This window comes from Ochotona curzoniae, unplaced genomic scaffold (assembly GCF_017591425.1).
Source record: "Ochotona curzoniae isolate NIBS_2020 unplaced genomic scaffold, NIBS_Ocur_1.0 contig_1071, whole genome shotgun sequence".
Taxonomy (NCBI): domain Eukaryota; kingdom Metazoa; phylum Chordata; class Mammalia; order Lagomorpha; family Ochotonidae; genus Ochotona; species Ochotona curzoniae.
This window is the reverse complement of record NW_024464939.1, coordinates 11,365,669-11,377,431: the sequence shown is the minus strand read 5'-3', so window position 1 is coordinate 11,377,431 and position 11,763 is coordinate 11,365,669. Positions and strand designations below refer to the sequence as shown.

At 44.3% G+C, this 11,763-nt stretch overlaps 1 protein-coding gene across 1 annotated transcript in view; it reads right to left on the bottom strand.

Annotated features, from left to right (window-relative positions):
- Positions 1 to 5,357: 5,357 nt before the first annotated feature.
- The window catches only part of ZNF704 (zinc finger protein 704), a 219,869-nt gene continuing 213,463 nt past the window's right edge, over positions 5,358 to 11,763 (bottom strand). The window contains exons 8-9 of the mRNA XM_040995483.1: positions 6,926 to 7,023; positions 5,358 to 5,469 (exon numbers count right to left, since the gene is read on the bottom strand). Of these exons, the coding sequence (XP_040851417.1) occupies positions 5,358 to 5,469; positions 6,926 to 7,023 (210 nt within the window). The remainder of the gene's footprint in view (positions 5,470 to 6,925; positions 7,024 to 11,763) is intronic.

The following is an 11,763-nucleotide window of genomic DNA, read 5'->3' as shown; positions in this document are numbered from 1 at the left end:
ATTTATAAGCCCATTTCTCGCATGGCTTACTACTTTGAAAACACACCCTGGTAACAAGAAAAGGCGTAGAATCTCTTATAATAACCATTCTATCGGATCTGCACTTTCTGCCCTTGGAGTAAAGGGTTAATTGAAAGATAGACATCAAAACACTTGCTTAAAAGAGGCATAGCCCTTGGTTTGGTGAGCAGGAATTGCTTGAAATACTAACACTTCCTGTCTGGTAAAATACTGTTACTTTAAAAAATAAGCTACAATGTATAAAACCAAAGTCATTTCTCACAAAATGTTCATGTTCTTTGTGATTACAAAACACTGCATCTTGTAAAATATTTCCAGTTCTCTTGAAGTTGAGTACTAATGCTTATTATAAAAGTGGCATACTTCGTGGACCTGCAGAAGTCTTGCAGTACATTTCTTACTGTATTTGGAAAATCAGGCTATAGTTATCACTGTATTTAAGATTATATTTTGCCACTGCACGTTACAATTGTGATTCTCAGACCCTCAACAAAAGTTATAAAACAGGAGATTGTCTTCAAAAAACAGGTTCTATTTACAAAACAGGACCAGAAATCAAAATTTCCATTTTGATTCCTGGTACTCTGAGGGATACACCTTTTAAAGCATATGTAGCATTGGACATGGGCTTTTTCAAAGTCAGTCATGATAAGCAAACCACTTGGTTTAAAATACATTTTATACTTTTTTTTTTGCTCTATCAGTGTGCATTACTCAGTGATACAGTGGGTACCTAAAAGTGCTAATGTCATTTCAGTTACTGACTTCAGGTTTGGCTAATTACAATGCAAAGAGCCACAATGAACGAGTTCCCATATGGAGGGCTCCCCCAAGGGAGGAGGAGCAAGCAGTCTGTGCCACTGGTAGGGTCACTTTCTTGAGAAAATCTCCAGCTGACCCGCATGCTCAGCGCTTTCTCTGAAATGCTCCACATTCTCATTCATATTCATGAACCTGGCTATGTTTCCACTTATTTGCATGCAAAATTTTTTCCCTGGTTCACGCAGGTCAATGCTATAACTGATGTGGTTAATGGAACGTCTACAGGCCTGTGAGAATTAAAGCAGCACCTTGTCCAAAATAGTCCATACAAGTTTGCTCCTTAACATGCCATTCAAGCAAAAATGCACATTGTTGCTGGCTTTCTGATGCCCACAGAAGCCTCCTTGGAGCCAATCGACATTAGCCAACCAGGTGGTGGTGAAAAGGAAGAGCAAGGCTTCAGATTACAATTACATTCAGCAAAAGCCTTTCTGGGGTCTGTGAGTACCCACCAGGCACCAGCTGCCAGCTGCACACTGCAGGTCATCCACAGGCCCCCATTCCCTGCATGAGTCAGTGCTGCCCCACTTGCATCAGTCTGTCTTGAACTGATCCCATGTTTGGCTGAAAAAACACTGTTGTGACAGACAGACCCACCGAATGAATACAATTTCCCTTTGTCTTTAGATTCTCTGGGCCTGTTTTTCACATATTTTTCCCTGAGGAAATGGAAAATTATTTACAGTATTTTGCTACCGTTCTCCAGTGTCCTCTCCTCTGTGGATGACTGTTGCCACGTTTTCTCTGAATGTTGCACATTGGTTCTCCCGTGGAGCCTAATGAGGGAGGAGATGGATGCCCACAGTGCCAGCAGATGCAGAACTCAGGGCTGCTTTGGGAAGTGGAGTAGAGCGTGTTGGCTGAGACAGCAGGCTGTGGCTTGGCCAATGCTACCATTTAACTGGGGGACATGTCGATTTCAGAAAACTGGTGGCCATGGCTTTCGCAAGTTTTGGGGAAGCCCTTGAGCTGTCAGCTGTGCCATTCTCTGCTGACTTTGTGCGTCCACCAGGTCATGGTAAGAGGGCAAGCAACTACAGTCAAGGGCATTTGGTGGTGTGTGGAGCCACTGCGAGGCACTTGTCACTGAATGGCACAGTCCTGCCCAGAAACCCACCACTCTCTACTTGACACTAGCTGTAGTCAACCAAAGGAGGGAACCTTCCAGTAAGCAAGGGAGACAAGTCCCTGCCTGCTGGAGATGTGTGTGGCACCGCTAACTCGCTGGTCAGAGCTGCTTCCCCGAAGGCAGTGCTTTCTTTGTCTCTCTTTCTGCATCAGGCAGCTTGCCCCTGGGAGGGTCACTTTCTTAAGAGCTGAAATTTTCAGTTGGCCTGTGTGCCACTCTCTGGGAGGTACTCAGGGAAAGGTACTGGCCACCTGACCCCCACAGGAGGAATAGCAGCCAGGTGTCCTCAGACCCTGGCAGAGCTGCCCGCATGCATAATGCTACTTGAGTGTTCTTTTTGCTATATCATGCCACCTCCTACAAACCAAGTGAGCAGGTAGCCTCCAAGGACTGAGGCCGAAAATTGGCTGATGAACACAATGTGTTGCTTTGTAGCTCCCTGGGGATGCCCTGTCCAGTTACCAGGAAACACCTTCTACAGAAGGAGAGGCAAGACTGCTCTAAAGGGGGAGGGGTGGCAAGGAGAACGTTGCTAGAAGCCCACAGGCACCTTATGCAGAACTGCTTGGGGCCCCTGAATGTGTGGCCTCCCCACTCTTCTTGCCCAGATCCACAGGGCTCCACTAAAGCTGGCACACTGTGCATGTCCTCTTGCCACTCCTCCCCGCCCTCCTTGCCAAATGAAGACAGAAAGAACTTGCCTCCAGAAAGACGGCATAAAATCCAAGTCCGGCAAAATTTGGCAATTCCTTTAGTTCCAAAATATAAAAAGATGACTATACCTTTAAAAAAAAACAATTTAAATTTTACAATCAGTGGCTGTATATTGCAATTCATTGCCTTCTGAGTGGCTTGGGAGTACAAGAACCACTTTTCTTCAAGGCCAGCCAGGGGGAGCTTGGTGCTCTCCTACTTTGTTCCATGCCTCCAGATCAGGAACAGGTGTGGTGTTTCCCGGAAGGCAGTGAGGGTGTGTCTTCATCTGGAAGCCAGAGAAGAAGGTACCCGGAGCAGTAGAGATCCCAGCTTGGGACAGGAGATGCAGAAGAGTGTGTGTAAAAGCTTTCAGAAAGGTGAAGAAATTCCAGGGATGTTGTGTTCAGCTCTCCAGTCTTGGTTGCACCACGCACCGACGAAAAGCCAGGTTAGGAGCCAGTGTGCTGAGCTAGGCCTGCGCCTCGGCAAAGTTCTCTCCCTCCTCGCATTCCAAAGCACTGGCAAGGAGACGAGTGTATTCCCTCATTTTAATCATGGCTGGTTGGTGACTTCATCCAAAGATCAAAGATCAGAAACCTCTAGGCTCCGCTACCATCGTAAGTATACAGTGAACTTGCTTGGCTGGCTGAACAGGCTGGGCCTCTCTACATCCTAGGCCAGGTCTGGCTCACATGGCGCAGCAGTGGGACTGCAGGTGCAGCAATAGGACCCCAGGAGCAGAAAGGACATGCTTGGAGAGAGGAAGCAAAAACATTTTTGCTTTTGAAAAAAAAAATACTCCTTCCTGGCTGGTCTTGAGGGCTCTGGCTGGTGTGGGTGAGAAATTAGGTCTTATATTTTTCTTCTTCTTTTTCTTTTGAAATGAAGTTCCTCCCCTCCAAATAAAGGAAAGAACCAGGATCTCTTCCAAGGAATACTTTTACAAAGTCACAAGAGGGTTTAATAATCAAGTTGTCAAAATATATGAGTGCACATTGTGGCTGTTGTCAAAGTTCCTCCTATTTCTTTTGCTTATATATCTATATCTATATATCTGAAATGATATCCATTATTTCTTGATGACTTCTCTCTACTCTCTTTAAAAAAGCTTATATACACTCTCTAGACATATATTAAACTTTCCCCTGTGCAATTAAACATTCCTGTGGCCGGCCCTTCATCTCCCGCCTTGACACAGTGCCTCCAATAAGGTGCTCTTACATTTTTGCATAGGTATAGGAAAATAACTCTTTAGCAGGGCATTCCAGAATAGGGTAGACACAGAATGCACTTGTTGGCAGGGCTTGCTGACTCAGTCTCTCTCCCAAACCAACCAAACAACCAACTAGCAAGCAAGCAAGCAAGCATCAAGCAGGTTTAGGAAGCTCAAGATATGGAGCCTAATGCAAGTCCCTGCCCTTCTATCTGCCAATATTCCTATACCGAGCATTTTCCTTTGGGTGTTGTGTGTGTTCCCTACTGAGCAAATGCTAGACAAATAGCTCCAAGATTGTGTAAGAAAAATAAAGGCTTGGACCTCCCATTTACCCATAAAACGTTGATATTCTCTAACCCATTTCCCGGACATGCTAAAGCATAAAACCCATTTAAAAAGTGCACTCAGGTCAGAGGTTGGTTTGTATACCAAACGATTTTCTGATTGGATGGGGGCATGTCAGCTGTGCTCTTTTTTGTCTAAACGAACCTGCTGTGGTAGTCTGGAATTTTCTACCTTTTCTGGAATCAGTCAATGGTGGAGTTTTGAGGGAAATACTGATGACCCATTAGCATGATCACAATCATGATGGACAGGCAGTAACAACCAGATTCAGGGTGCAATTTCTATCCCATCACGCAGGGAAGCAACCAGAGCTTTCCCAGACGGCCACAGGGGCCAGTTCCTGACTGAGTCAAGGCAGGCAGAGGATGAGCTGTGCTGCATCTTGGGGAATAGCTTCTTCCACATCCAAGGATTTTGAAGAGCTATTTTCCAACAGTGGCAGCTGGATTTTCCTGAACTCCACTCAGGGTCGGCTAGTCATTTCCTTTGCTGATTGCTTTGAGAGTTTATGCTATCGGGGGCCTTCCAGGCTAATGGTGTTTCTGGGTTTAGTCTGGGGGCCATTCTTAAAAAGAAAACATGTGGAAAAAGTCATAGAAAAGATACCTGGAGTGTTGCACTTGGTTGCAACACATCATGATGTGTACTGCTCCCAGAAGTCAGAGTGGAAAATGGGGAAAAAACTATTAAGTAGCCATCATTCTTTGTACAAGGGCTACTGAATCACATGTAGCTTATGGATTCTTCTTTTTTAAGTGACAAAAACATCTTGGAAATGGTGTAATGCAGAAAGCTTATAAAAAATCTGCTTTCTACTAGGTAAAATGGGCTTTTTTTAGCACAATTACGACAAAAGTTTATATAAGATATGACCTAGATAGACAGCACAAGGTTGACTTGTCTTTTGCAGAAAATAAAGAGTTTCAGCTGCTCTGGTTTGGATTCTCAGTAAGAGCAGTGAGGGTGATGGTTTTCTTGCTTTTTTTGCTCTAATTCCACCAAAGTTCCTGGAAGTGCTTCCCCTGGGCTCCAGGAGTGTGTTTTGTTCCGAAGAAAAAAGCTTTCTCCAGCACTTGCAGCAGGAGGTGAGGTCAGCAGTGGCTCTGGGCACCAGGCCCCCTGCTTGTCTCAGTCGATGAACCTCTGGCAGGCCTTCTTCCAGCGGCAGGCGGTACACCACATGTCTCGATTCTCCATCCCATACACCTTCCGGCACTTCTTGCCCTCGCCCCTGGGCTTCCTGCAAGACAAACAAGGAAGATTTCAGTGAGGGGAGAACTTCCTAGGAGAGTTCTGAGTTCCTTGAAAGGATAAGAGAAACAAGTTGGGAAGTACGAAGGGATTTCAAAAAGTTCGTGGACATAGGCCTAACAGGTACGTTTATTTTGATGCAGCCATTTCTGAAACTGTATTTATGAGTTGTCTTTGATGGAAATGCATGTAATGAAAAGACTATATGATTTTAAAGGTTTATTATTTGAAAGGCAGAGAAAAGATAAGAGGAGAGGAGAGGAGAAATGAGATATCCCCTCTGTTGTTTCACTCCCCAGATGCCTGCAATGGTTAAGGTCTACCAGAAAGCTGGAACCTTAATCCAGGTCTCTCACATAGTGGCAGGAACTCAATACCTTGAATGATCACTACTGGCTTCCTAGAGTCCATACTAGGAGAAAGCTGGACTCAAGTACTCTAGTAATGGGACCTGGGTATCCTAACTCCTAGGCCAAATGCCCACCACTCAAAGCATTTTTTGGGGGTTGGGGCACCAATATAACTTACTCTTTAATTCCATTTTCCAGGAACTTTTTGAAATCCCTTTGTAGGTGCTGCAAGTTTTCACAGCCACTATACTTAGCTGTTCTAATTTGCTATTGTAATCCATACGCTTCTATGTGTCCATCTGTGTGCAGGTCCATCTGGCCATCATCACAAAACTGAATTAAACTAATGAACACAAGAAGTGCCTATAGAGAACAACACTGCTCTTTCAGGTTTTATTTTTAAGGCTTATGTATTTACTTAAGACAGAATGACAGAGAGGTGGAATGTCCATCTTCCAAATACCTGTAACAACCAGCCCTGAGTTAGCTCAAGGTCAGGAACTGCAAACTCCAGCCAGTCTCTTACATGGGTGGCAGCGACTCAACCACCTGAGCCATCCTGCAGCTGCCTACCAAGACTGCGTCAGCAGGAAGCTGGATGACAAGTGGGGAAACCCAGGTTTGAATGAGCTAGGTGCTGTACTACGGAACACTGGAGTCCCAAGCAATGATGTAACTGCTGTATCACTATGCCCACTCCATCTCGAGTATTAAAATGCATATTGTCAAAAGGGCTGTCACACTTGTCAAATCTTTGTTTCTAACTCGTGAACTCCAGGGTGGCAGGTCTTCCTTGATCTGCACTAAACGGTGTGTTTTGCTGGCTCATTTAATATAGTGCAACACGGTTCCTGCTGATTCAATAATCATCATTACCTATTCTGTAAGAAAAATCACTGTTTACCCACCCTCTTCAAATAAGATCTTCATTAATAGGTAATGGATGGGGAAAGCCATGCGATTAGAAGAAAATGTATCCTTAGAATGTTTTGTTGATTGTGGAGGGACTTCACAGACGGTCATATCTGGTTTCTCTTTGCTACCCTCCTGTGAAGTCCCTGGCAGTTAGATCTGTGGCACTTCCAGCAGTCCTACCTTAGGCTGACTGTCCCTCTGGGTGGAGAGGACAGCACTGTGTGGGCATGCTGTCTTTGCTCTCCCGTGCCCACTGGATGAGGATGTGTTGGTGACACCTGGAAAAACACATGGGAAACCAAGTTGATGGGTCAAGTTCTGCATTCCACACATTTAGTTAGCCTTTGTTCCAGTGATCCTGGGCCACTAGACACAGAGATAAAATGCTTCCTGGAGACAATGTGTTAGGACGGATGGAAGGGATGACAGATTCTAAAAGGCATCCTCAGACTGAAAAGATTCAACAATTCACATCTGATAAAATCTATATGGCATCAAATCAATGCATTCCAAGTTGCACATCATGATGTATTTTTATCTGGATAAAATTTAAACCTTAAAATGTATTCCCATCTATTTAATTCTCAAGCAACCTATCAAGTATGACAAGCCTTATAGTCTTTTTTTTGAAGATGGAAAATATCTTGAGGTTAAGATATTTATCTGTGATTACACAGGCATTCAATGGCAGTTATACAACATGGATTCTAGTGGAAGACATCTTCCATGACAGACCGGGTGCCAACCACATGGTGTTTCCTGGGTACTTACCATGTGCCAGGTACATTGGCAACAGCTTTACTTTTTATAATCACTATATAGGACACTACTACTATTATTCCCATTGTAGAGATATGGAAGCCAAGACATAGGGAGGCAAAGTGATTTGCCCAAGTCACGCAATATGTTCTGGCCGAGCTCTCTAATATCAGAGTATGTGTTTAACTTCCTTCTAATTTAGTCTCTCATTGGTAATCTAGGTGCCTTCAATTGTCCTCAGAAAATCCCTTCAAATCACCTATTCTTACCATAAAAAATATCTTCCCAGTCCCCGTGATTCCCAGATGGAAAAACCTACTTTTTACAGCAAAAGAGAAATGATGTATCAAGTGGACAGTATTGGCATATATAAAGGAGAAACAATAAACTTCAAAAGTGAATTCCTTAGAAGCTAATGTGGCCACAGACTCCCACTGCCAGTGTCAGTCATGGGAACATTTTTTTTCCGTTATGGGAGCATTTTTAAGGCATACATTTAGGGCTCATTTTTCTCAGCACAGGTACTAGGACTTCTGTTTTCAAGGTCAAAGAAGGTATATTTTTGCAGACCTTAAGTTTTTGTTTTTTCAATTATACAGGTAGATGAAAAGCTAACACTCTACACTACTGTAGTCATTAGTATGAATTCCTGTGGATTTTTTTTTTGTTGTAATTTTAGGTGGATGGGAGGCCAGCAGAGGTAACATACATCAATTTTTAAAAATGAAAGCTTTGGTGAATGAACATGTAGGTCCTTGCAAAAGCAGAACATCCCCCACTTGGTTTAGTACAGGATGCACAACTGCAAACCAGAGGGAGTAAACACATGACATCCTGACCCACAGGGAATGATCTAGTGTACGCTCGTAAGAATTGTTTCAAATGGTCAGGACACCAAATGTAAAAATGTAGAAATTGCCACAGACCTTGCAGAATTCCAAGAACAACTGCCTCGTATAGTTGGAGATCTACAGTTTAGTTGACATGAAGCTACTATATGATCAGCCAGGGATTGGGCAGAAGGTTCTAAATTTTGAAAAGATATTACAAGCCCTTTGGCATGAGCTGGTGCGAGATTGTCAGAATTCTTGATTCAGCAAATATTAAGCGCTGAAGGGGCACCAGGCACTGCTCTAGATCCTGTAGCCACAACGAACAAAGCAGTCTCTGCTCTTCTATTCTAGCAGGAACAGCAGAAATGAAAAAGCAAAATTATTTTAGTGATGTAAAGAAAACTGAATAGTGTTAACTAGCTATCACCAAGACGGAAACCATGTGTTAGCTGCTTATTTAGGAGGATAAGAGAAGGTTATGTTTTATCTACTGGGCACTCAAAGAAGGGGATGGCCATGCCAGAGACCTTCACATGTGCAGTGTCCTAGAGGGGCTGGAGAGCGCCTGGAGGTTAGGCAGGTGGGAGAAGAGGGCATGGCAGATCTGGCTCCTGCTTCTGCTGCAATTGGAGGTGAAGTGTTATTCTAAGAGGAGTGAACCAGAAGATAGATTTATCTCTCCTTTTGTCTGTGTAACTGTGTCTTTCGCAAAGAAAATACCACTTTAGCACTTGGGGAATGGACAGGAGAGTTGGAAGAGGAGCCTAAAGATGGGTTGAGGAGGGATTTGCTGTGTTTCAGGGGCTGGAGGGGAGACAGTGTGAATGGGAAGGGTTAGATTCCTGTCTGTCAAAGGTTCAGCCAAGATCTGCAATTGATGGGATGTGGGGACCAGGAAGATGAAGATGGATCCTCAGAGGCACTGAGATGGGTCCCCGATAGAGCCCAGGTTCTGATTCCGAGTACAGAGTACTCCCATTGTTTGGGCATCAGTATGTCCAAGTTAGCAAGAACAGTAGGTTCTCCCTATGTTAGCCACATGCCAGGCACTGTGCAAACAGCACAGCTCCACCAAGGCGGTGCCAGAGAAGAAGGCATTGCTTGGGAAAGACCACAGCGCTGGCTAGGGCTCACTGCTTATCATTGGCAGAGGCAGCAGTTACAGCTGTCCCTTTCATAGCTGTGCTGGCTGCACACTTTTTTGGTTATGAGTTTTACACTTTTCAGATGAAACAGAAAAGACCGCTGCCTTAGTTTTTCACCTCTTGTAACACAGTCTCCTGAACCCTTCTGCAGGTTTTAAAAAACGACAATAATCAAACCAGCTAAGCACCTTACAGTGAAGCACTGCCACATTGCCTTTGGAGATCCTTTGCCACAAGCCTGAGCCTCCTGCAAGTGCCCTCCAATGGCAGGCTGAAGAGGCTCTCCTTGCTAGGCGCAGTTACAGAAGTGCTTGGAGACTCCACCCCCGCACACCCACCCCCAGGTCAGAGGTCAGCACACTAACCTTTGGGCTGCCAGTACTCAGAGACAGAGCCTTTAGAAAAGAAAGTGAAGTTCAATAATGCCTTAGGGTGGAGCCCTGAGACAGGTTAGAGGGCAGGCACGTACATGCCACCTGTCCCCTCCCTCCGTCTCTCAGTAGTGTGCCCATACTGAGAAAGGCGGTCCCCCACGAACCAGGCCAGCTTTCACGTCAGGAGAAACGGAATCGGCCTACACTCAACCTTGGAATTCTACCCTTTAAAACCATGAGAAAATACATTTTAGTCATTGAAGGCACCCAGTGCATGAGCTAACAGCTAGAGCTAACAGAGGAACCAAGAGTTCTCGGGCTTCCTTGGGAAAAGACAGAAAAAGCAATGGTGATAATTAGAAGAAAAGGCACAGCCATTAGGGGAAAACAGGTGGAGGAAAGCTGTAATTAATGAAGGGCTCCTCTCCCTTCCCCCACACACTCTGCACTGCCTTAGGCTAGAGAAGACTCAACTTTCAGTTTCATTTGTAAAAATGCAGATCAGCTTTCTCAGCTACTTCCCTCCGGAAAGGGGTCTCACCCAGGGAACTTATTAAGGCCCAATATTCAGGAAATGTAGCAGAGGCCAATGAATAAATAAAATCCTGCAAACTTGGGGATTTTTCAGAAGGAGGTTTTTTCTATTCTCTTGGAAGTGAACAAAAGCTTCTCTTCAATTCCAAGTCTCAAACACGTGGGACAAAGGGAAAACCTAAACGGAATGGGTAATCTCAGGGTATTAGGTATCTGTTTCAGAGTACAAATAGAAAGTTTTTTTCTTTTTCTTTTTCTTTTTTTTGATTAAAGTTCTTTATAAAATGAAAACCTTAGCTTGAGCATAGTGGAAGCCATCATTAATATTCATTCATTATAACGTAGAGTTTCTGTCTGAAAGCTGTGACACCAATTTGGAAGGTGGGAAACTACATGTTCTTAGATTCCATTTGGCTCTCAACTTCCAGGGACTAGGACTAGCACTTCCTGGAGAGTTTGGGGACAGTTCTTGACACCCATTCAGTGCACAGGTGACAGGCTTGCAACCTATGTGATGGAGCCAGCCCACTGATAGTGAATGAAGCAAGCTCCCACTTAAACGGAATGAAAACTTAGTGACGAAGAGCATTCTTGGTGTTACGTTCTTGTCTTTCCAGAAAACAGAAGCCTTTGCAAATACTTCCCTCCAAGCTCGTTTTTGTCTCTATAACTATTTTAACAGTCAAGTTATAACTATAAAGTTTTGGTTGAAAATGATCAAGCAGTATTCTTTTGTGAAAGAATAAATTCAAACTGATATAGGATTTGCAGGAGATACATGGTTCATCTAGCCACTTCCTCTGTCTGAGCTGCTGTCTGGAATAGCCCTGGTAAGAAGTGCCTGGTGAAATGAGGGACTTAGAAAACAAATCCACTAAGTAGAGGACAGAGAGATGCATGGAGCCTATAGCTGAGAATAATTCTGATATTTTATTGTTGGAAAAGAAACATAACTTGGCTGGGTGCAACATATAAGAACCATGGAGGACGGGCAGCTGGGTATAAAAGCACCCAGAGAGATTTCTCTACATCACCCTTCAGAAGGAGAGTCAGTTAAGAAAGCAAAAGGGGAAAAATTCCATTTGGACTAGTCATAGTGATAACTGGAACAGATTTTTATCAACCACTTACTGATTCATTGGAAATGCAGAGGGAGAGATGGAGACAAACAGATTCCATTTTGGGGGCTCACTCCCCCAATACCAGCAATGGCTGGGGCTGGGTCATGACAAAGTCAGGAGCCTGGAACTCTGCTCTGGGTCTCCTGTGCGGGTGAAAGGAGCGAGCCATCCCTACTAAATCCATCATTTGCTGCCTTCTAGGTATGCATTTGCAGGTAGCTGAGTCAGAAGCGGGGCAGGGACTCAAACTTA